The following is a 23,931-nucleotide window of genomic DNA, read 5'->3' as shown; positions in this document are numbered from 1 at the left end:
GGCCCCTCTGACTGGCTCTCCAAAGTCACCCCTCCCCACCTCTCTTGGAATGGCTAATTAATTGTTCCTTTAACAGTCTGCGATGTGTCATCCCCTGTACGTTTACTTATACTGTTCCATCAGTCTGGACACCCTTCTCCTGTTCCTCATTTGGCTAAGTCAGCTTTTGAGAGTCGGCTGAGGTACCACCTCCTCCAGAAAGCCTTCCTGGATGCTTTTCCCTCACCACCACCCCCTCCTCTGGCTCACACAGTCCTGAGTGTCCAGTGTCCCAGCCTGATTACACTTTATTATGACTCTGTTTCCATATTAAGGGCAGAGACCCAGTCTGCCTTCTCATTCCTGAGACCCCGTCAATCACTAACACAGGGCTGGGAAGACATTTTTCAGTGGGCTGCAGTGGGATCAGACCCTGCCCCCTTTGCCCTCTTCCTGGGCATCCTCGAAGGTGGGTTGACGCTCCCTGGCCCTGCCTGGCTTCCTGCAAGTTTGAGGCTGTCGTTTGGGTGCAGGAATGTGATGTAATTGTGCAGATTATTTCTGGAGGCCCCACTGATCCAGGTGTGTGGGGTGGCCACATCTGCCCCACCCTCGGTAGCCCCAGCCCCACAGTGGCCCCCAAACCCTCACTCATACATGCCCGCACCTCAGTCCCCAGCAAGGGGAGGGACCCCCTCAGTTGCCCTCCCTTCTGCATACTAGTCTCCTCCTACCTCCATACCTTTATTCATATTGTCTCCCCATCTCTTGAAATCTCTCCTCCTCCCCAAATCCTGCTCATTCTCGAAGACCCAGAATCAGTCTTACTTCCAAAGCCAGTGCTCACACGGCTCAGGGGTGGCACCATAGGCCCCCAATCTCTCCACCACCCCAAGGGATGTGGCCACGGTTCCCATTCTGCCCCCCATCCAGTGCCCAGTCCAGCATTGACCAGAGTACCCCAACCCCACCCAAGCCCCATAAACACAGTGTTGATTGACTTAGATGCCGGGTGGTTTTCCCCACGTACCCCTCCCCTTCAGGAAGACTGTTTCTTAGGGACAAGTTTATTCCAGGGAACACACTAACCTCTTTCATAATATCTAAAGGCATACCAGCTACAAAAATATCAGGCTCTCAAGTGTGGCCAGCTCAGTGTGGGGCCTGGTTTGAGCCGTGACTGCTGCCAGGTAGGAGCCCATGGCTTCCTCCTGGGCTGCCTTGCAGGCCACAGGGACCCCCAGGAGGAGCGGAGAAAGCTGTGGGAGAGAGGAAGCGCCGTGTCTGGTCACAGTGGTGTGTTCCAAGGCTGAGTGGGCCCAGCTGGAATCCTAGGTTGTCCCGGCCTGCATCACCAGCCCCGATCAGGAGAAGGCTTCCGTGAAGCCTGAAGGCTGGCGGCAGAGCCAGCATCGGGAGGCTCCTGGACCGAGGGCCTAAACCACCGATTGCTTTCTCCAGAGCCCTAGCTGGCTTCCCAGGGTCAAAGGGGCAGACCAGAGCCTTCCCAAGGCTTGAGGTTCACAGTGCTGACAGACTTCCACCCAAGCAAAGCAACCCCCGACTGGCCCTGAACCCCCGGGACCTGCTGACAGAGCTGGTACCAAGCAGAGAGGCTGCCATGGCTGGAGTGACAGATGCTGGGAGAGCTGGGGAGGGAGTGGGCGGGGAGGATGGGAAGTGCTCCAGCACAGGCAAGGACACGGCGGGGTGGCCTTCCCCGCCTTCAGGGCTGGGCACCGTTGGCCCGGGCGTCCGATAGGGCTGTCTTCCGGAAGGCCTGCAGGGCTGGGTTGTGCAGCAGCGTGTATGCCAGACCCCAGCGGGCCCTGCCTCGGCCTACCCGGGGCCCCGCTCCCTTGGCCGCCCGGTCCTTGGTCTGCAGCAGCTGCATCCCTGAAAAGAGACCTTCCGTGAGTCACTCAACACACACCCAGCCAAGCCCCACCCCCAGCACCGAGACCTGAGCAGAGTCTGTAAACCCTTTGTGTATGTAGGGTGAGGGAGGCCGAGACTGGGGCTCCAGGTGCCCGTTCACAGGGTGGGAAGCCAGGAGAGTGTGCGGTGCAGAAGCGTGTTTGTTAAGGCTCAGGGTGTCATCCTCTGGGTGGCCAGCAGAAGAGGGAAAGGATGAGCTCTGTGGAGGGGACTGGAGGCAGGGCTGGGAAAAGGGTCCCCCTCCCTACTACACACTTCCCAGGCAGCAGGGCGGGGGAGGACGTACTGCTTAGGAGAGGCAGGGGGTGGCCTGGGGTGGTAGGGGTGACGGAGCCCCTTAGCTCTGAGACAGCTGTCTCATTCTCCACGTGAGGAGTGAGTGTGTGTGCACACACGTGACAGAAAGTGTGTGTATGTTAGTATTATGGGAAAAATTACCCTGAGACGGACCAGGAGAATTCTCACTTCTTCTCTCCCACAGGCAGCCCAGAGAGGATGTGGGCATTTTCCTAGCCCTGTCTCCCTTGCGTTGCTGGAGAGCGGGCCTGCCTCCTTCCTGGGAGAAGCCGGGTGGGCTCAATTCCCCCCATTCCCACTGGAAAGGCTCACCTTCCTCTTCCTCCCCCAGTCTGAGGCCATCCCGGGGGGCCGTGCGGGGCTGGGGCCTCCGAGTTCGCAGGAGCAGGACGCAGAAGGCCGTCGAGGCTGGATGTGACTGGCTGGCCTCCATCTTCAAGAAGTTGCAGTATGTGTGGTAGCCTGGGTGGGTGGGGAATGGCCGTGCTAGTGCGGGGGGGCCCCAGCCGGCACCTAACACAGACACAGGGAGTGCCCTGCACACCCTGCATGCGAGCTCGTGGGCACCTGAGCGTGTCGCACGTGCACTGCACATGGCCCCCTACACATACCCACAGCCTGGGGTTACAGACATCCTCTGCAGAGACCAGGTCAGGGCAGACCCTCCCGCACTGCTTGGGCAGCCTGAGCATCCCCTGCCCCCAGCTCCTGCCCAGTAACCTTACCGGGGTCGAAAGTGGCGGCTCTAGGTGGCAGCAGGCTGAGGTCCATCTGGCCAAGGTGGACAGCATTGTAGAGGGCAGACAGCAGCACTCGCCAGGCGGCCATCATGGTACCCACCAGCACATTGATGGGGAAGAGAAGGAAGGTGGTTGCATAGAGTGCTCGCCTGGGGTCAGGGAGAAGAGAGCTGAGGCAGGTCCTCACACAGAGTCCCTTCCTCAGGGTCAGTGGCAGACCTAGCTGACCACAACTGCCGTGTATTGGTTGGTTACACCTCTGTGTACCCATCTTCTGGGCTGGGTCTGCTCTCTCAACCCAGCTCACTCATCCCACCCATCTGGGAGACAGAGGCCCAGAGAGTCTGCGAGACTTTGCTAAGGCTGTCTGGCTAGTCAGTGGGGTTTAAGTCCAGGTCCACCTGGATCTTTCTATGACCCTGGTGCCCCCACCTCCCTCTTCTGGGTCCCTTGTCCACTGACTCTAAGTCTCTCCTGGGGCCAAGGTCCTCCCACAGCCTAGCATGGAAATAATATTTCTGTTAACCTCCTTCCTGCAAAGGGGAGAGCAGTATTGATCTTCAAAACAGGAAAGGCTCATGGGGGTATTTCTGGCTGTGTGACAGGTAAACAGAGAGGTATTTTGGACTAAGCTGGGTCACTGACCCCTTTTAAGGCAAGCTCTTTTTACTGCTCACTGGGTTCCCCATTAGAGAAAGGGGAAAGATGGCAGACGAGGGAGAAGGGCACAAGGACAAAGACACCGAAGAAGCAGCTGAGGGCCTAAGGGAGGCGCAAGCCCAGGAGCAACCTCACCGGTTGGTCAGCTCTGGGCGTCCATGGTGAGTGTCTAGGAAGACCCAGTGGGCTGCCATGTTCTGCAGGGTCACAGCCAGGGCCAAGGTCAGCCAGAAGGGCCTGTGGGGGGTGAGGGGATGGGGCGGGTGTCACTATTAGTGGTCCTCGGGAAAGCGGTCCCAGAGCCCTCGGTCCCTTGCCTCACTCACCATGAGGATTTCAGGGATCGGAGGAGCAGAAGGTTCCTGCCATGCAGCACGGGCATGAACACCAGGAAGGTAAGGGCCAAGGTCCCCAGGAAGAAGAGGATCTGCTGCACCAGGAGCCCTGCCAGCATGGGGAGGAGAACAGGGAAAGGCATCAGCCCACCCTCCCAGGAGCCCCAGGCTTTGGAACTGGGCAGACCTGGTTTCAGATACCTGCTCTGCTGCTGCTTAGCTGTGCCACCTTGAGCAAGTTATTTTACCTCTCTGAGCCTTGGTTTCTTCCTCTGTAAAAAGGGGATAAGCAGCCCCTACCCAGGAGGGCTGTTGTGAGGAGCCAATGAGACAGTATCTGTGGCAGCTCTTTGAAAACCACAGAGTGCTTTGCAAATATCATTTTCCCCCAGTTGCCCCCGAGTCCTTGAGGACAAGACAGTATTCGAAATTAATGTTTGCGTTCCTACTGGCCAAAACCTGGCACATGGTAGGTACCTGAAAGTTGCCTGTTGAAACAGTCGGCTAATTGTTTACATGGGATATGTACAAAAGGGTTTCAGAGGCATCAAGTTTACCTATACGAGGAATTATGACTTTTAGTGCTAGTGATTCGTCCACCCCTTTATCATCTTTTTCCACCTCCGCCAGCAAGGTGAGAACTGAAGGAACCAGCAGCAGAGGGAGAAATCAGGCCCTTGCTTCGGCAGCAATGGCCCCAGCCCCCTCACATCTGCAAGGACTTTATTCACCGCAGTGCCCAAGGGGAGAATCAGAAACTCGGAGCTTGGAGGGGTCCTTGAAGTTAATCTAGTCCAGTTCTCTCAGAGCAGGGCCCTCCTTGCGGCCCCCAACCATGGCCGCATAACCATGCTTGAATACTCCCAGTGACAGGGATGACCTCCTGAGACAGCCCATCATGATATTGCCCTCCCTTACAAAAGCAGGAACATGCCTCCTCGAACTTTCCAGCCCTGGGTCACCTTCTGTGTAAACCCCTGGTGGCACCCAGGAGCCATCCTCATGGGACGGGTATCCTTTTATCAAGGGCCCCTGCACCTGCCCCCCGACCCCACCTGTGTGGACTCGCTGAGGGCAGGGAAGGCAAGGTGGGTCCCTCCTCTTGCTTTTAGCCCCAGAGCCAGCTCCAGCACAGGCAGACCCCAAGAGGCAGCCAAGACCTGCTGGGAACCCTCCCCTCCCCCACTCGGGCCCGTGGGGCCTGCCGAGGTCAGGTGGAGTGGGCAAGGGGGCGCTCACCAAGGCAGGTAAAAGCAGTCTGGTAGGCGGTGAAGCTCATCCAACAAAATATGGCCTGGCGGGAGGGGCGAGGGCTCGGGGGCCAGGGGCCCAGGTCCAGGGCGCCCCCTCGGTGCAGAGCTCGCAGGTTGGCCCTGGGGGGGGAGTGAGGAAGCCAGCGATCTCAGGGAGCACACACGCTCCCTAATTTCCTGCTCTGGGCCAGCCTCTGGCTGAACTCCCAGTCTAAGTACAACCCACGGCCATGGACAGGGAAGCCCAGAGCTGTGGGAGCCCAGAGGAGCTACTAACCCAGCCTGGGAGATCAGGGAGGGCTTCCCGGAGGAGGTGATGTCTGAGTTGCATCTTAAAGGATGAATCAGACTAAGCTGGTGGGGGGCGGGGCAGGGATCAAGGGAGACAAATTAAGGCAGAAGGCTCAACCTGAGCCAAGTCAGGAACGTGGGACACAACAGTAGGGATGGAAAGTGATTGGCAGCTCGGCCGTCAGGGCAGGAGGCAAGGTTCCAGGCAGGCAGAAGCTTGAGGGCCTTGATATGCCAGCCTAAGTAGAGCCAACCCTGTGAGAAAAGATCCTGGGGCAGGAACCCTGAGGCCTGATAAACCTACAGCATGCGGACCAGCTCCCTGCCAAGTCCCTGGCCCTCCCCTCCCCACCCACTCTACTCCCAGCTACAAGCTTCTCTCCCTCTCTGCCCACGTTTCCTCAGTGCTCCTTACCATTCACCATGAAAGGGCAAGGTAGGCGGCTTGGCATTCCATGTCCCACAATAATCTCTCTGGTGCCCCAGCGCCAGCCAGTCCACTCCTCACCCACACTTCACACTTGTTCTTGCCCACACAGTTCCTCCCGCCTGTGGCACCCTTCCTCCCTCATCTCCATTCCCAGGTAGCATGCCAGCTTTCCCAGGTGGCCCCACGCCAGCCCTTCGTCAGCCGTACATCAGTCGCAGATGTTTCTCCCACCGGACAGGGATGCCCCACCATCTCCACCCACCACAGGGCAGCTGGGCAGCTGGGCTCAGTAACAGCCTGGTCCTGCAGGGACTCTCCCTCCCTCCAGCCCCTAGCTTCTCCCCACAGGCCTCCTGGGTCAGGGGTCCTGCAGGCCCACAGGGCTCTGACCCCTTCCCCACGTCTGCACCGGGGGGAATCAGAGCCTGTCACTCACCTGTGTGTCACCAGCGAGCGGGTCAGCATGAGGAAGGTGAACAAGCAAGACAGAACCAAGGCCGAGATGTAGCAAACTGGAAGGTGGAAAGGGAGCAAAGTGGGAGGTCAGGGCCTGGGGGGTCTCCTGGGAGACCCCGAACTGCTGCCAGGATGGTACCTGGGTGGGAGTTATCCCTGCCCCACACCCCCCTCTGAGGTGTCACATCTTGTCACATCCCCTGTTCTCAGATCCAGTATAAGTCGATGACCTTGGTTGACCAATACTGCCAGGTGACATCTGGTGGCCAAGACAGACAGAGGCCGGCTCTGAGGCTGCAGACCTGGCCCTCACCCCGGTCTTGCTGCTTCCATTGCTGTGTGACCCCCAGTGAGAGACTCCATCCCATGTGGCATCTGCCTTCAGCTCCATGGCTTCCTGGCTGTGTGGGCTTCAGGGGGTCATTTCATCTCCCAGCCTCAGCTTGCCCATGCTGGGCACACTGCTGGGCTGCCCGTCTCCCAGCATGCTGTGAGCCATAAAACCCCATCAGGGCCTGCGTCAGTGGCCTTTGTTAAGATGTGAGCGCCCGTCAGTGTGGCCTGAGTCCATCAGAATGAGGGAAGTGACCACTGCTACCCATCTCCTCCCCGGGTCGCCACCCACCCTGTCCATTTGCACAGATCATGAGTTCCCTGTATCACCAGCAGCTGGGGGAGAATGCATGGTGTTGTGAACAAGCCTGGCATTTAGCATAGCAGGGATGCAGGGCTACAACCCTTCCACCCTATATCCACATCTAGTCTTACTCAACACCCTCACAGTAACCCCACAGGAGAGGCACAGGGAGACATGGGACCAACAAAGAAGCTGAGACTCAGAGAGAGGGCCTGACCCGCCAGCCACACTGCTAGGAAGTGACAGAGCAAGGGGTGCAATCATTTCCAAGCAGACCCAGAATGAGCCCAGGGTGTCTGCACTCTGATCTCACTGGTCAGCCAAGGGAAGTGTTCCTGGCTCCCATCAGAGACTCAGGAGGGGAGCAAACACACACGGGAAAGGCAAGCACTAGGTCCTTGTAGCCACAGGTTCTGGAGATGTGGGTCTCAGCACTGACAGCATATTAGGATCTCCTGGAGTTGTTCAAATTCCCATGGCCCAGGCTGTACCCCAGACCAATTAAATCAGAATTTCTGGGCATAGGACCCAGGCCATAGCTTTTGGGAAAGCAACCCCAGTAATTCCGATGTGCGGTCAGGGTTAAGAACCACTGAACTGGGTTGTTGTTTTTTTTTTTCAAAGACAGAGTCCTAATGATCTATTTCAAATAGCAACTGATTGAAATCAATCAGCCAACGGACATGTGTAGAGCTCCTGCTACAGTGGTTCTCAAACTCAGGCTGGCATCAGAACCGTGGGGAGGGCTTGTCCCATCACAGAGGCTGGGCCCCACCCTCAAGGTTTCTGAAGTCTGGCTCGAGCCTTGGGATTCCTTACAAGTTCAGGTGATTCTCAGGCACAGCCAGTATTGAGGATGACCACTACAGAAACCCGGGGCCGATCTGCCTGTCCCTGGCTCACTCCTCTGGGGGCAGAAGGGGGCACTTTTCTGAAAGGCAAGGCTAGGAGAAAGCCCTGGACACGCGCAGCTCTGCCCTCCTAGAGCCAACACGGTACCAGCGAAGGTACATTCCGGACTGTTTCTGCCAGGAGGTGAGGAGCCTGCCTGCTGAGGCTGCCCAGGTGAGTGAATAGGTTAATTGGGGTGAAGGGTTAGCCAGCACCCTTGGCCCCAGCCTGGCCTCTGGTCTCCACTTGTCTACCTCTTGTTCCTCTCTACCTCAAATGTGTCCAACTTGCTCCCTCCTAATCCTGGTACCCATAAAATCTTCCTGCACTTTGCATCCTCTGGGACTCTGCACCTGCCCCCTCCTGGGCACTGATTCCGTGGATCAGTCTGTCTCCCCTACTCAGTCAACCGCCTCTAGGACAAGGTTGCCCTTAGAGCTTCAGCACCCATTTTGCAGGTAGGAAGATGGAGGTCCAAAGGAGAAAAGTGGCTTGCCGGGGTCACACAGCTGCTAAGTGATGGAGCAGGAATTCTAATCTAGTCTGCCTGACTCAGAGTGTGAGATTTCTGTGAATGATGCCAGCCTTATAGTCCAGGTGCTAGGTGGGCAGCCCTAAAACAGGCTCTCGGAGCTCAGAAGACATTCGCTTCTTAGGCTAAGAACAGACCAAAAGGTCCCCAAGCTCAGACCTATCTCAGTTCCATCCCTGGCTTGCTGAGTGCTTGGGGCATATCTCTAATCCTCCTGGGCCTCAGTTTGCCTTGTTAAACACTGATCTGTTTGACCCCTGCATCCAAGGAGATCCAAAGTGGGAGCCTTTGGGCTTGGAAACTGCAACATGTGATTAGAAGTGTCAGGTGTGTTGAGTAGAAACCAAATCCATTGTCCTGGACATGTCACTTCCTCCCTCTGCCTTTTGATTTCCTGCTCTGTGGGATGAGATCAATGATGCTGACCTAACAGGGCTGCAGTGAGCAAGGTGTGAGCTTGGATGTGGACTGATGTGGGCCATGTCTGCTCCTGCCTGTGGCCCAGATTGCAGCCAACTTGGAAAATCTCCCTGGAGATGTCATTTTCAGCCCATCCAGAACTTGTCACCTGTCTATCTTGTGGGCTTTGGCCACAGTTCCAGGGAGCAGACGCACTCAGGAAAGTGGTGGGAGTGGTAGTTGGGGAAGGAAGCAGTCACTGCATATACCCCTGCCCACTCCTACTCCCTCCCTGATGGTAATGGTAAGAAAGAGCTGCAGAGCAATCACACCTCCACCTGCCATACTGGCAGCCTAGACTCTGACGATCACATGTTACTCCTCCAGAGCCAGGGTGCCTTTGCCTGTGCCTTTGCCAGGGACGCCCAAGCCAGCAGAGGGTGCAGGCCCCATGACACCTGACCACTAGGCTTTGTCTCAAGGTGATGGAGAGCCCCAGCCTGGGCAGCAGGAGATTGTGTTCTCCTCTTGGCTCCCGTCTGCCTGGCTGTACGACCTCAGGTGATTCCTTCCCCGTGTGTCAAGTGAGGATACTTCTCAGTCTCGTCCACAGAGCTGTGGAGGTGGCGTAGGTGGGAAACAGGGCTAAGGGATAAGGAGGCATCAGACCACAGAAGGGGAGACTAGTACAGTTCCCGGGCCCAGGAGCTCATTGTCAAGGGAAGGAAGGAGAAAGCAAGTGCCTGGAGGACAGGGATTGGGGAAGAGAAAGCATCCGCCCTGCCTGACCCCACCCACCTGCCATGAGGATTAGCTCAGAATCCTGGCGCACTGTCCCACTTCACTGCCTCCTTTTCCCTTTCCCCACCGCAGCAAAGGCCCCGGGCTGTCCCCTCAGCTCACACATACCACACCCTCCCCCATCTCCACGCCTGCAGAACTGGGCAAAGTCACTAGGGGTGGGGGTGGGAGACACCACACAAGCTAACAGGGGCCCGCTGAGGTGACCTTCAGGCCTCAGAGACTTGGAACTGGAAGCTCCAACCACCCCAATTTGGAGATGAAGCAGCCAAGATGCAGAAAGGGGAAGGGACGTGCCCAAGGACACCCCGCATGTCCGCAGCACTTGGGACAGAGCTCAGGTATCCCAGCTGAGGTCCCCACTGCCGGCCCTCAGGGGCTCCCGAGAGGCCTCACCTTCCAGAGCCCACAGGTAGTGCTTCACCAGCTCCACCACCTCCTGCTTGTCCTCTGAGAGCACGATCCCAAAGCCAGCCAGCAGGTAGGAGATGTCCGTGGTGATCCCTGCCCTCACCTTCTGGATGGTGGGTACCACGCCCACCAGTAGCAGCAGGGCCACCTGGAAGAACCCCCAAATCAGGGCGGCAGGGCCTGGCTGTGCTCACACCAGACACTCCCATCCCAGGAATAGTGTGCTCTGAGACTTCAGGGAAGAAACTCTGGCAGTACACGGGCTGCCTCCACGTGCCCATCAGCCTTCACAGTGTTCTTATCTGTCCCTTAGAGCAGCATCCTCGTGCCAAAAATCAGCACATTACAAACAGATACGACTTTAGCCCCATAGGCCTCAGATATGCTTTCAAGCCGCACAAGTATACGTGTGTATCTCTGACCGCCTATCAATCGTCTATCTATCTAAAACTTCAGAATATAAAATTTCCAATTTTTCCATGTTGGACAAAGCAAAGTGTCCTAAAAATGAGCACAGGCACTGAAGCTGGACAGACCTGGATTCAAATTTTGGCTACCCTGAGATATTAACTGTAGGAACGTGGCCAAGTCAAGTTCATCTCTCAGCCTCAATTTCCTCCATCTGTAAAATGGAGAAAAATCATACCTACCTTCCAGGGTTTTTGATTTTTTGTTTGTTTGTTTTTTTCTGAGGGGGGCATAGTGGTGGTGGGGATTTATCAAACATATATTATCTCACTAAATCTTCCCAACTAAAAGGAATTAATCTATTTCCTCCATTTCACAGCTAAGCTAATTGTTTCAGGGATGTTGAGTAACTTGCCCAAGGTCACTCAGGAGGTAAATAAAGGAGCTAGGATTTAAATCCACATTTATGTGACTCCAAAACTCGTGCTCTGACCCTGTGTGAGCCCAACAAGAGTTACCATCCCCTCTCCTCTGGGTAGGCCAGCATTCCCAAGATGGCCAGAAGCAGCTGGACAGGATTTGGGTCGGGGTTTTTGGAGAGCTGAGCTGAGGGCCTGAGCCATCTCAGCCTTGGGGGTTGGGAGCAGGGGTCCAGAGGCAAGTGGCACTACAGAGGCAGGACATACCTGGTAGATGGCCGTCCCTGTCAGGGTGACTGAAAGCACCAGCTTCAGGGGGAGTCGGAATCCTGCAGTCCCCAAAAGGAGGGGTGTGGTGAACCCCAGCGCCATCCAGCCCCGGGAGCCCCATCCCTCCCAAGAGGCCTAGGACAAGGGTCAGGGCTCACAGGACCCTGGACCACCAAGGCCAGGCCAGGGGCTTCCCCTTGTCCCAAGCTGGGGTTGTTCTTCCCGATGACAAGAGTTTTGGGGAAAGGAGCGGACCTTCTACTGCAGCTGTTCTATGCAAAAGAGGGGTGAGGTCACCTGTCACTCTTGACCTCAGCTCCCCACGCCATACCTCGCTGTGGAGTGTAGACGTAGTGTCTGAAGTAGATCCAGGCCCGGGACAGGAAGCCCTGCTTGGACGTGTGGGAGCTGCAGAAAGACCCAGGCAGGAGGGAGCTCTCAGGAGAAGCCCCTGCTCTGAGCCTGGGCCCCAGGGTTTGGTTCATTCCTCATCTCTGCCCCACCATGCTGCCCAGTGCCAGCCTCCCAAACAAGCCTGCCTGCCCAGACCTGTCCCCTGGCCCTAGGACCTCACCTGCTTTTCAGCTTCTTCTGGCAAAGGAGGGTCCTCAGATATTCTTCAGAGTAGCTGTTCTGCAGCCCCTGTGGCGACAGACAAATGGACAAGCAGATGGGACCTGTCTCGAGCCATCCCCGGGGCCCTGGCTCAGGGTAGGTGCGCGTACAAACCTCTTGGCAGTGGTGGAGTACAGAGAAGGGCCATCCCGTGGGGACGAGGTCCATGCCCCCCAAAGCTGCCCTTCCCTCCTCCGTAAATAAAAGACTAATCAGTTTCCTATCTAAGAACTCTCAATGCAGGGAAGTTCTTCCTAAGGTCTATCTCCAACTCTCTCCAGCTTTACTCAGTCACATCACATCACTGCTTTCCTCCTGGCCCTCTGGCCTCTAGTAGCTAAGACTGAAGCAAAAAGGGAACTTATGTCCCACGAGCACATCCCTGACCAGGACACAGGATAGGGCCATTTCAGGTCAGATCCCCCCAGCCCTCGCCTACTCCAGGGAGATCACAAGGGTGACCTGATTTGTCTAAGCCACATTCCAGGCCTTAAACTCCCTGCCAAGTGGCAGAGGCCCACAGTAAGATGCAGTGAGCCCCTGGCCCCTGACGATTAGGAAAATATAGGCCATTGTCACCTGTTGCCATGGCAACCCTGGGATCCAGGGCAGGTGTGGGTCAGCTCAAAGCTTGACTGTGTCCTTTGAGGCTTAAAACTCTTTGACCAAGGGCCAAAGAGGATTCTAGTTCTCCTCAGACTTCCCAAGAGGAAAGGCATGCAATGGAGGGAGAGGCCGAGAAGATCCCTGGAAGGGGAGGGAAGGGCCTGGACGAGGTGCTGTGTGTCCTGGGGAGCTGCTCCCCTCTTCTGCGCATCTGGAGGGCAGTAGTGACAAGTACTGAGGACCCTACTGCTACCCTGTGAGAGCGAAACCCGGAGTCAGGTGGGCCTGTGGGGGACCCAGGGTTGCCCCGGAGATGCTGAGCCCACCCGCCTCTTCTCCCCTCACTCTTCATCCCTCCATGGGGACCTCACTCCTTCTCTGGCTTCAGTCCTAGCCCCTCTCCTGAGCTCCAGGCCCACAGTCCAGCTGCCCGCCAGACCCCTCAGCGCCACACACCTACAGCTACACATCGTCCCCCGCACACCTGCTCTCATCCAGCCTTGTGTATGTCAGCAACTAGCGCCACCACCCACCTGCTGTCTGTCCTAGATGCCACCCTTCAAGCCTTTCCTTCGCCCTCCACATCCGCAGAGCAATCAGCCTTTTGCATCTGTGTCTTTAACCTTTCTCAAGGGCCTCTGCGGAGCAGTCTCCCTCTTCCTCCCCTCTCGCCAGGAAGAGCACTGGGCCCCGCCTCCACCCATGCTCCCAGGTCAGCTGGATGAGCCCTGGTTGCACTTCTCACAGCGCACTGTAAATATATGTTGCTGCATCCATCTCCCCCAGCACACTGGGAGTCCTGGAGGTCCGACACAAGTCACGCAGCTAAGTTCACAAACCCAGCCTAGGGCCTGGCACAGGGCAGGTGCTTAGAAGGTCTACCTAATCTCAAATAAGATTGCCATATCTTGTAAGAATTCTCTCTTGCCATGGGTGCCAGCCGAGGGCCTGGCCTGGCCTTTGCCTGGGGAGGGAGGACCCACCAGTCCCTCTGCGACTCAGCAAACATTTTCTGAGCACCTGTTATGTTCTAGGCTCCACACCGGGCATGACCACATGTAGGGGAACAATAGATACGGGCAAGTCCAGGGTGTCTTGTGTGCTGAGTACGAGCCCACCCCAGCCCTGCCCCTTTACCTTGGAACCCGCTGCTGCCCCATGACTGAAGCTTTTCACCAGCTGCACTGGGTACCAAAGGCTCAGGAATCCGAGGCCCAGAAGGAGAGGCAGAGAGGCCAACAGAGAGTAGTACCTGTAGATCTGGATGGACAGAACAACGCCTAGACACACCTACCTTCTGCCTCCTTCCCCCAACCGAAGACCAGGGTTCATTTCCCTTCCCAGCTCACAGGGGTCCCTGAGGGTGGTCTAGGGTGCATGGAAAGGCTTCTGGTTCTTTCACTACCCCCCCGCCAGGGCCACTTGGCCCCAACTTCTACTTCCCCTTCTCAGGCCCTGCAGAGGTGCCTGCCCCTCTCCCAGGCCCCTGGACTCCCAGGTCCCTTACAGGAGCAAAAGGGAGTATGTTTTGTAATCCTCTCCTACCCACCCCAGGGGGCTGGGATGGGGCCTGAAACGGGGGACATCCACCTTCTATGTCCCTACGTTCCTGGTGCTTTGACACGGGCCTGATTTTTTCTATTACAGTTTGCAACCTGGGCATCTGGGAAGTACAGGCTCTGCCTCCCGGGGTTGAGGCCCTCCTAGGGTTGCATATGTATTCATCTATTTGTTAATTCAATATGTTTTTATTGAGAGCTTAGTATGTGCCAGGTCCTGGCTGGTGAAAAAGACCAACGAAGTCCCTGCTCTCACGGAAACCACCTAATCTTCAACTCTACCCTGAGGGATTCGTGTTACAACTTCATTTATGGGGGCAGGGCAGGGTGGGGGGGAACCTGAGTCTCAGAAATGTGGTAAGGGGTCCTCAAAACACCTAGCACCACCTGGCACCATTTCGTATATTTGTTTGTTTGACTGTGTGTCCCCTTCTGGAATGGCAGCTCTTGGGATGTCAGGGACGTCACCTGTCTTGTTCACAGCTGTATTCCAGTGCCTGGAAATGTCCCTGGTGCAGAGTATATGCTCAGATATGTTTGTGGAATGACCAAAGGAAGGAAGGGATAAAGTTGGATTCACATCTGGGTTGTCTGACTCTGTAGGCCACACCCCCACCCTTTGGGCTCTGGACTGGTCAAGCTTCACACCCCAGCCAGCTCCAGTGAACCAGGTTCTGAGGTTCTGTAATTCTCTTTTTAGCCCTCTGAGACCATCCCCCAGCTCAGCACTTGCGTCCTCCAGCTCTCTTCACTCCCACTCCAGTCTGGCCAAGGGAAGTCTGGGAGATCAATAATGGGGGGATTTCAGGCCTCCTCTCCCTCCTTCTCTGCCCCTTCCCCCCCTCCTTCCCCCTCCCAAACTGGAAGCTCCTGAGGGCAGGCGCGGCTGCTTGGTCCCCAGCCTCTCCCACAGAGGGGCAGAGCTTGGAATGAGCATGTGTGTATAGGCGTGGAATCCTGTGCAACAGGGAAGCAGGACAGAGAGGAAAGGAGCCACACTGGTTTAAGCAGCTTCTCCACGCCCCGCCGCCCCAGGCCGTCGTTAAGTCAGCGGTTACCTTGGGTGACACCGGACACTCTGCCCTTTGCCAGACCTGGACCCCCAGATGAGCCCAGGACAGCACGCTGCCGAGCAGGTGTGCGGCTCTATGCCTGACCGTGGCACAGACAGCCAGGGGATAGTAGAGGGCAGGGTAATAGAGCAGAGCCAGTATCTTCCACGGCCCTGGAAGGCAAGACAGGCCGAGAGACACAGGATGGAGGGGCAGATGTGGGGCCTGGGTCCAACCCACCCAAGCTTCTCTCCTGTCTCCATCTTCCCAGCCCCTCAGCTGATTCCGTGGGCAAGAGCCCTGCACGCGAATCCAGGCTCTGACTATTATCAGCTCTGTGATCTTGGGCAAGTTACCTCTTGGAGTCTCAGTTTCCCCGTCTGTAAAATGGAAATAATATATAGTACATTAGCAAAGGTAAAATGAGAGGGTATGTGTACAGTGCCTTAGCCCAGTGCCTGAGTGAGTACTCAATAAATTAGGCTACTATTTTATTACTCTTCCCTTCTCTGACCCTCGGAACCTGCCACTGTAAAATGGGGCGAATATCTGCATCTTGTGGAGTTGCTGTGAGGATCGGATCATCTAAGGAGGTCATGTTGCAGGGCAGTGGCTCCTCTGGGTGGCAGCTGTCCTTTTTACCATCACCTCCTTGAGCCCAGCTCAAGTCTCCAGGACCCCTCCCCGCACCCCTCCCCACCCTTCTTCATGCTCACACGGGACTGGGCTGTCTGGGGGACTCAGCCTGTGCTCCCTCCCTCCCGAGGGTGGGATTTGCACAAGAGCAGAGAGGGCAGTATTGACTCAGAACAGAGCAATAGAGGTTTCAGGCACTGTGGTGGGACAATTGGGGAGGGCAATGGGACAGCGTCTTCTGGTCTATGGCTCATGACTGGAATGGGGAGCCCCAGTACTCTGGATTCCCACCTGCCCCCTCCCATCAATCCAGCCCAGGGCCTCAGCTGTGCTGGGTACCTTGGCCGGGTGGTAAGGCGAGAGTCAGGAAAGGCAGTGGGTCCTCAGTGGGGAGCAGCAAGCACAGGGAGCTGAAGAGGACCGTGAAGACGGCGGCAGGCACGGTCCGGGGCCTGTCCCCAGCCAAGAAGTCCACAGGGCTGGTGCAGAGGCGGGGACAGGACAGGGGGGAGTTGCTCAGGCCCTGCACGCCCATTACCACACACCGAGTTCCATAAACCGGGGAGGTGAGTCAGTTCCACTTTCCAGATGGGGAAACTGAGGTCCCTTCGTGCATTCATTCCACAGATGTCTGTGTAGTGCCTCCTACGAAACCAGATCTGGGCCCTGTGGCAAAGTGACTCAGGAACATCCCCTGCCCCACCCCCTGCAACAGGCAGACACAGAAGGAAGAAGCCTGAGCACTGCTCCCTCCACCCACTCTGGAAGCTTCAGGAAACAGCCGCCTCCACGCTAATTGGTCTGTCTGGGCTGGCTGACCTTCAGGGAGCTGGAGAGTCACAACATCCTTATGCAACAGCCGCCACCCTGGCCTGGGAGTGGCCCTGGGGCAGAGGGCAGACAGCGGGCATGGCTGTCCCAGGCATCACCCCTCTGGGCTCAGGGCAAGCCACTCAGACGCTCTGCTTCTGTGCTCCAGTTTGCCTTCATGCCCTGAGGGCTCCATCCTGCTTCTCCCAGGCCCTCCCCCAGGCGGGGCATGCTCTCTCCTGGGCCAGCCAGTGTGGCAGAAACCCCAGGCTAGTTCCTCACAAAACCAACATGGCAGGCCCCACCTCAGTGTGCAGCCCAGGCCTGGGGTGCAAGGCTGTCTACACTGGGGCTCCACCTACCACCTCGCCCCAGGCCTTTGGTCTCTCCCACACAAGGCTGCCCGGTCCTGTCTCCTCAGGGTCATTCCCATCCCAGACTCTGGGGTTGCTGGGCTGAAGGAGACGGGGAGAAAATTTCAGCCAGAGGGACTGGAGGGCAATCCCTCATAAATCTGCCTCGAAGCATCAGGGTCCAGGTAACACCCTCAGGGAAATGAGGGTCAAGATGGCATGGAGAGGGGCTTCCCTGGTGGCGCAGTGGTTAAGAATCCGCCTGCCAATGCAGGGGACACAGGTTTGATCCCTGGTCCAGGAAGATCCCACATGCCGCCGAGCAACTAAGCCCGTGCGCCACAACTACTGAGCCTGTGCCCTAGAGCCCGCGAGCCACAACTACTGAAGCCTGTGTGCCTAGAGCCCGTGCTCCGCAGCAAGAGACGCCACCACAATGAGAAGCCCGGGCTCCGCAATGAAGAGTAGGCCCGGCTGGCCGCAACTAGAGAAAGCCCGCGCACAGCAACGAAGACCCAACGCAGCCAAAATATTAAAAAAAAAAAAAGACAGTGTGGAGTGACCACGGCCTGTCGAGACTATGGACTGCCTGAGGGGGTGTGTCCTAGAGCTGGGCCCTCTTGGGCTCGGTCTCCCTGGGGTCTGGAACAGGAGTGGGTGCATCTGAGTGGGTCCCTCCCCTTCCCTCAGGGGGTCCCAACTAAGCCTGGAGATCTGGGTGGGGATGGGGAGAGCCCCCAGACTGAGAGAGTTTGGGGTGTCCCAGAGGCCAGAGCTGGCTCCTAGGTACCCAACAAGCCACCACCCTCCCAGCCGGGCCCCCTGAGAGGGGGTGCCCAGGCCAAGGCACCAACCTGGGGAGCCCAGGCCTGCCGTGCCCACAGTGGGGCCAGAGCTGGCGGCGCTTCACCAGCATGGCCAGCAGCAGCAACACAAGGATCTGAAAGGAGAGCACAGAGGAGGGCTCGGGTGCCCAGGCCTTCCCCGAGGGGCTGAGTCAGGGCACTCAATCCCAGGACCCCGTACCCCGCAGTGCACACTCCTGCAGCAACTGGGGACTGGCTAGGAGGTGACAGAAGTTTGAAAGGTTGGTCTGCATCCTGGTTTGGGTCCCCACCCTGGGAGAACTCCCGGTACCCACTCCCATATGTGGGCTCCCCGAGTCTCCCTTCCCCAGCGCCAGCAAAGAACACACATCCCCCTGTTCAGGCTGGCAGTGGCGGCAAGCCAGTTGGGACTCACCGACAGCACGACCAGGCAGGCGTGGTAGAGGCCGGGTGGCACGCTGGGGTGGCAGGAGGGCACCAGCCTGCAGAGTGAGTGAAGGCTGGGTCAGGCCGAGGTAGGGAAACCCCAGGTGTGCAGCCCAGGCTGGGGTTCCAGGCTGTCTATACTGGGGCTCCACCCACCACCTCCCTTGACCCTCTGATGTCTCCTAGACAGTTCACCTGCTCAGGGCCATTCTGGGCCTCTGATGACCCTGAAGTGTGCCGGTCCCACGCCCAGCTCTGAGGTTACAGGGCTGAAGGAGACAGGGGGCTCCCAGGGGAAGACATGGGAGAAACAGAATGGGCCAGCTTGGCCTTTCTATCCATCAAGGCCCACTTCATTCCTCCCTCCTCCAGGAAGCCTCCCTGACTGCTCCAGGCCTCAGAACTGTGGCTGAGCGTACCGCCTGGGTCCGGCAATCAGCAATGGGTCCTATGATTTGTCTTTCACTCACTGGAATCCAAGTTTGGTCTGTGTCTCTGACTGGAACGATCTACCTTGGTCTTCCAGGATTTATGTCTCTTCTTTACCTGTTTTATTAAGGGCTGAGTCACGTGGCAGAGAAAGGTATCAGGTAGGAGCCCCGAGCTCAGGGCTGGACGTGAACCTAGGAGAGCTGATAGGACTGGGTTCCTGGGGGAGAGGTAGACCTCTGGGTTTGCCCAGATGGAGCCTGGGAGCGCCAGAAGGAGGTAACCAGTGTGGGCAAGGCCACCAAGTTCTGGTGGGTGAGGCATCAGAGGAAGCCCTGCAGCTGCGCCCTCCCTGCCGCAGGCGGGGCTCACCCACCCAGCTGGGCTCCTTCCTGCTGTGTGGAAAAGAGGGATCCCAAGGGTGAGCCTGAGTACTCTGTGCTGGAACACCCCGAGCTTGGGAATCCCAGAGAGTGAGAAGCAGGAGAGAACCCGGTCACGCGGGCTTGTCCTTGGGGTGGAGGGACAGAAGGAGTCTGTTTTGTGTGATTTCTTGGCCAGGGCAGAGCCAGCCTCTTCCCAGAGCAGTAGAGTTTGTGCCATGCAGGGGATCAGGTTCCTGCTGTCTGAGCCCAGGCCTCACGCTCCGCGCTTGCAACTCTGAGGCATTTTACTCGAGTATGTGGGGTGGGGTTTGGGTGAGGCAGGGCCCCTCACCAGCCCCAAGAGTTCAGAGCCACCACTCCAGGCCCTCTCAGCCTGCATCTCACCACCTGACAAAGTCCTACTCAATCCTGCGCCCCCCACCAGGCCCAGCCAGGGCAGGGGCTCCGTAAACCGTCCCTGGAGCAGCCTGACCGTTTCCCACTCACCCCAGACCAGGAGCCACCCTCACCTCCACGGACCCCCTCCAGGGCCCTGTCTGGGGGCAGCTCTGGCCCTTCCTGTGCCACCCGGGCCCCCCCCTCTACCCTTTACTTAGCTCAGTTTGCCTGAGGCTCATGGACCCTCAAATGTTTGAGGTCTGAGCGACAGAAATTTAGCTGAGCAAATGTCTGGCTCACAGCTCGTGGACCCATGTTTCGTGCTGTGGGACAGGCCGGATGGCGCAGACACAGAGAATGCTACGTCGGGGAGGGCGGGCGCTTGATCTTTGAGGGGGCACAGCAGATGCTAAAGGATGCAGAAAAGGGAGAGAAATCTGGGGCAAGGCCTCAGAGGGGGTGGGATTTGAGTTTGAAAGATGGTGGCATCTCTTTAGGCAAAGAAGGGGCAAGGGAGCTCCACGTAGAGGAAAGAGCATGAGAAAGTGGAGTGACAGGCAGTAGACAGTGAGGCTGGGGCCAGGCAAGGTTTTCAGCTTGATTACAGCGCAGAGGGCAGGCTGAGAGCCGGTAATAGCAGGCATGGGAGGCACTAGGGAGCCACTGAGGGCGTCTGAGCGGGACAGTGTTCTAGATTTTAGGAGATTTCTGTGGCTAGATTTGAATAACAACAACAACAGTAACTAGTATTGACTAAGCATCGAGCGAGTGCCAGGCACTTCCTATGTATTAACTCAGTTAATTACCTAAGAGGTGGGTGCTATTAGTATCCCCCTTGCCTAGATAAGGAGAACAAGGCTCAGAGAGGCTAGGTATCTTGCCCAAATCACACAGCTAGCAAAGCACCAGAGCCGGAATTCGAACTGAGGTAGTCTGACTTCAGCAGCCGCGTGGGACCAGGATGTGAGAGGCAAGGAGTACGTGGAGGAAGATATTAAGTTGAACCACACGAAACTGCCATTTCTTTCCATCAAAAACAGTTAAGTATCGGCATTTTCAAATGGCTCAGCATAAACAGTCACGGGGGAGCGGGAATGTCAGGCAGTATCTCAGGGGTATTTAGGTGGAAGACTTTACATGCCTTAATGTAGCGGAGCAGAGAGAAGGGGAGTTTCTGGGATGACTGTAGGGTTCTGGGCCTTATTCCAAGACGGAGAGTGAGGACAGAGTCCAATGGAACCCAAGGAAGCTGAGGCTTGGTCTTGGGCAATTCAGAGGCGGTGATGGGCACTCAGGGACAGAGGCCGGACTGCAGGATGGTGAGGACACTGAGACGGAGAAGAAGCAAAGCAACTGTTTCTAGAAGTTTGGCTCTGAGGTAGAGGTTGCAAAGGGCCCCATCCAGAGGGGAGGGCAGAACACATCTGTGTGGGTGAGAGGGAAAGGCTGACTGTCTGGGGCGGGGGTCTGTGGGCCTGTGGTCCCCGGGGGGCCTGGAGCCCTGCTGCCTGACCCTCTCCCTGCTCCCACAGCAGAAGAACCTGCAGATCACCCTGGCGTTGACCTCTCTTGGTGGGAGGGCAGGCCATGAAGGAAGCCTCCCAATTCCGCCTTCCAGGCAGCCCTTTGAAGTGGTGGGGAGGTGACTGACATCCTGGACAGCTGCCACAGATGTATTTGTATCCCCAGGCTCTGGCTGGGAAGCTCGGTATTGATGATAAGAGTGGATGACACACGAGCACATGGCAAGTAGGGCCCATAACCTGACCAGAGGAGCCTCTAGGGGTAGAAAAGAGCCAGCTCGGCTTATACACATCAATCCAATGTCCACAGAAGACCCCAGACAGTGTGCATCCCATCGCCATCAGACTCACCCCCACCCCCAACCTCTCCAACCAGGTCCTGGCGCCAAGGGGGCACTTGGATAAATGTGACCAGGAGATTGAGTCCATCCCAGACACTGTCACCAGTGCCCACAACCTCGACTCCAGCCTGCTGGGGCGTGCTGAGGCACAAGGGGGACCACTGTGCAGAGCTCCTCAAAGCTTTGGTGCACCACCTCGCCGGGGTGTCTGACTCACACAGGGAGAAGTGAGTCCAAGCTTGCCTCCTTGGGATTCCCCTGGGATCCCAGCTTCCCACTCCCACCTTTGGCAGGAAGTTCGACTTGGTTTGGCCCAGTAAGTAGATTCAAACAAAGCTCTTCATTCTTACCTACGGTGGGAGAAGAGAGCTACAAATTCTAGCTGACACCCACCTTAGGAGTGGTACTGCTCATCACCTAGTCCCTGCCATGCACCCAGCTTTATTCTAAGGCCATATCTAAATACCTGAGCCACAGAGCTGGCTGCAGGCACCTGGCCCCAGCCAACGCCTGGGCCCTGAAGTGGCTAAGGACACAGCTTCAAATCAGGGCCTTAACTCAGGTCAGATTCTGTGTCCTCTTGGGGCTCCCAGGCCCCTCTCCATTCTGCTGCTTCTCCCACCTCACACATACACAGCAGGAACCTGGGGAGCCCTGGGCTTTCGAGGTCAGCCAGGGAAGGGGAAGAGGGCACCCTTTTGCTGACAGCAGGGCTGCTTTCCAGGTGGTCAGAACCCCGAGTCCTCCAAACAACATCTCCTTCCCCCAGGCCTGGGTGGGGTCTCCATCCCTGCCGGGTGACCCCAGCCTGGCCAGGCCACAGCCCTGGCCTCTGGGGAGGCACGCAAGCATTTTTCCCTTCTCCGGTTTTGGTTGTTGATGGAGAACAGATGTGCACACATCTGGTTCGGCAACCCCCAGCCTCACCTTTCTAGTTCCGCAAACCTTCAGACAGAGAAGGGAGGTAGGCGATGGGGCCGGGGCCAGGGACAACAAGGGGAGAACTGGGCTCTGGGGCCCACGCAGGCAAGGCGTCCCTGGCAGCATGGGGGCACAAGGAGGCCCAGCTCCTCCACCAGGGTACCCAGACTAAACAAAGATAGAAGGGATCTGGGCAGAGGCGGCTGTGGGCCGAGTCCTCAGGCCACACTGGGCTGGGCTGAGGCCGCCTCCCTCCCCTGGGCTGCCCGAGCACTCCTGCTGAAGAGAACAGGGCCTCCTCAGCTTCACGGAGCCTCAGACCAGCCAAAGCCAACCAGGGCGGCATGTTTCCTCAGGCCTCCCCCTGCCCCAGGCCTGCCCAGAGAACCTGACGCTTACTAACAGCACACCCCAGATGGTCACCACAGGGGCCAGTAACACCTTGAAGGCAGGCCCGACTCCCTCAACCACTCACCCAGGACTCTCCACCCTGGTTACAGGCCAGAGTCACCCAGGGAGCCACCACAGCCCAGCTGGATCTGAGTTTGCAAGGATGGGGCCCAGGAATCTGTTTTTTAAACACACCACAGGGAATTCCCTGGCGGTCCAGTGGTTAGGACTCAGTGCTCTCCCTGCCAGGGCCGGGGTTCAGTCCCTGGTCAGGGAACTAAGATCCCACAAGCCGCGTGGCACAGCCCCAAAAAATAAAATAAAGTCAAAAAAACAAACACAGCGCACAGGTGCTTTTTAGGTGACTAGCCTGGCCCAGGTCCTCCACCTCAAGTTTCTTAACACCAGCACAAAGGCTGTTCTCACCTAACAGGCGAGGAGACTGAAGCCCAGAGAGGCTGTGACTTGCCAAGGGTTCACACAGCAAATGAGCGGCAGAGCCCCTCTTAGCAGCCCTCGCTCAGGGTCTTCCCCACACCCCCCCATCAGTAACCTCTGCCACACCCCATGCGCTGGCCGACAGGGCCAGGGGTTCCGACTCACCCTTCCGGCTCAAGCTCCTGGCCACCCTGGGGCTCGTCGATGTACCAGCTGCCGTAGGAGTCATCGTCGTCTGTGGCCCCGGACGAGGTCTGGTTCCCTGCTACCTGGGTCGACATTCTCTAGTGCTTTTCCTCTGACCCCCAAACCAGAGGGAAAAAGCCACTACAGATGTGAAAAGAGGCTTGGGGTGGGGGGGGGGCGGGGAGAAAGAAAACTCAAACAAAGAAACGTTTCTCTTTAATCCTAAAGGTTACTTTCTTGCTTTTAGCTCTCTGGGAAAAGCCCTCCTGGGAGTGAGGGCCTGGGCCGGCTGGCACAGGAGAAGGGGAAGGGCTTCTCCTGTCCCCTCCTGTCCCTTCCCGCCCAGTCTCGCGAGGTCCTGCAGGAGGTAGTTATCCCTTGGGGATGGTGCCCCCTCAGGGTCCTTGGGCTTTTGCTGGAACACCCGTCTGTCTCTCTCTATGACTGGCCACCGGTAGGTTTTGACTCAAAGCACCATTTTCAAAGAAGTTTTGTCCAATCCAAGCTGCCCACAGAGAGCACCCCCTTCCTTCCCCCTCCTCAAGCCCACCCAGAGGGACCCACAGACACACACTCAAGGAAGGACCAGGGAGGAAGGAGCTGCGGAGATGAAAGGGTGGGCGGGCAGCGGGCAGCGGGCGGGCTCAGCACCGTCTGCCGGCCCCTCCCAGCTGGACTCCCAGCCCCTTCCGCTCTCAGGGGTCCAGCCCAATCCCCCCTCTTTGTTCAGGCTCCCTCGAGACCATCCCCCAGCCTCAGCCTGCCCCTCGCTGGCCCCCTTGGGCCTCAGTGATGGGAACACACCGTGGTCCTCACAAGACCCCCTTCTGGAGGTGGAGGTCCGGCTCCATTGGCGGCCTGAGCCTGGGAGGAGTGCGGCCAGGAGGGCCGGCACCTGACTGCACGCA

The 23,931-nt window shown here is 57.5% G+C and overlaps 1 protein-coding gene across 2 annotated transcripts; it reads right to left on the bottom strand.

The window, feature by feature from the left end:
* Positions 1-1,705: 1,705 nt before the first annotated feature.
* On the bottom strand, positions 1,706-23,136 carry STRA6 (signaling receptor and transporter of retinol STRA6; the record flags this gene model as incomplete). 2 transcript variants are annotated; one of them, XM_079913176.1, is made up of 18 exons in its annotated part: positions 23,003-23,136; positions 18,021-18,087; positions 17,633-17,718; positions 15,955-16,094; positions 15,336-15,359; positions 14,986-15,152; positions 13,506-13,628; positions 11,722-11,789; positions 11,479-11,555; positions 11,145-11,206; positions 10,036-10,198; positions 6,360-6,435; positions 5,189-5,322; positions 3,941-4,058; positions 3,750-3,851; positions 2,940-3,103; positions 2,527-2,676; positions 1,706-1,875 (listed from the first exon to the last, which is right to left on the bottom strand). In XM_079913176.1, the coding sequence occupies exons 1-18, from the start codon at positions 23,116-23,118 to the stop codon at positions 1,706-1,708; spliced, it is 2,007 nt and encodes a 668-aa protein (XP_079769302.1). In that variant the 5' UTR covers positions 23,119-23,136. The 2 variants fall into 2 exon arrangements, with proteins under 2 accessions (XP_079769302.1, XP_079769303.1); XM_079913177.1 differs by having other exon boundaries at positions 15,955-16,067.
* Positions 23,137-23,931: the final 795 nt, after the last annotated feature.

This window comes from Stenella coeruleoalba (assembly GCF_951394435.1).
Source record: "Stenella coeruleoalba genome assembly, chromosome: 2".
Classification (NCBI taxonomy): domain Eukaryota; kingdom Metazoa; phylum Chordata; class Mammalia; order Artiodactyla; family Delphinidae; genus Stenella; species Stenella coeruleoalba.
The sequence above is the reverse complement of the archived record's forward strand: the minus strand, read 5'-3'. Positions and strand labels throughout refer to the sequence as shown.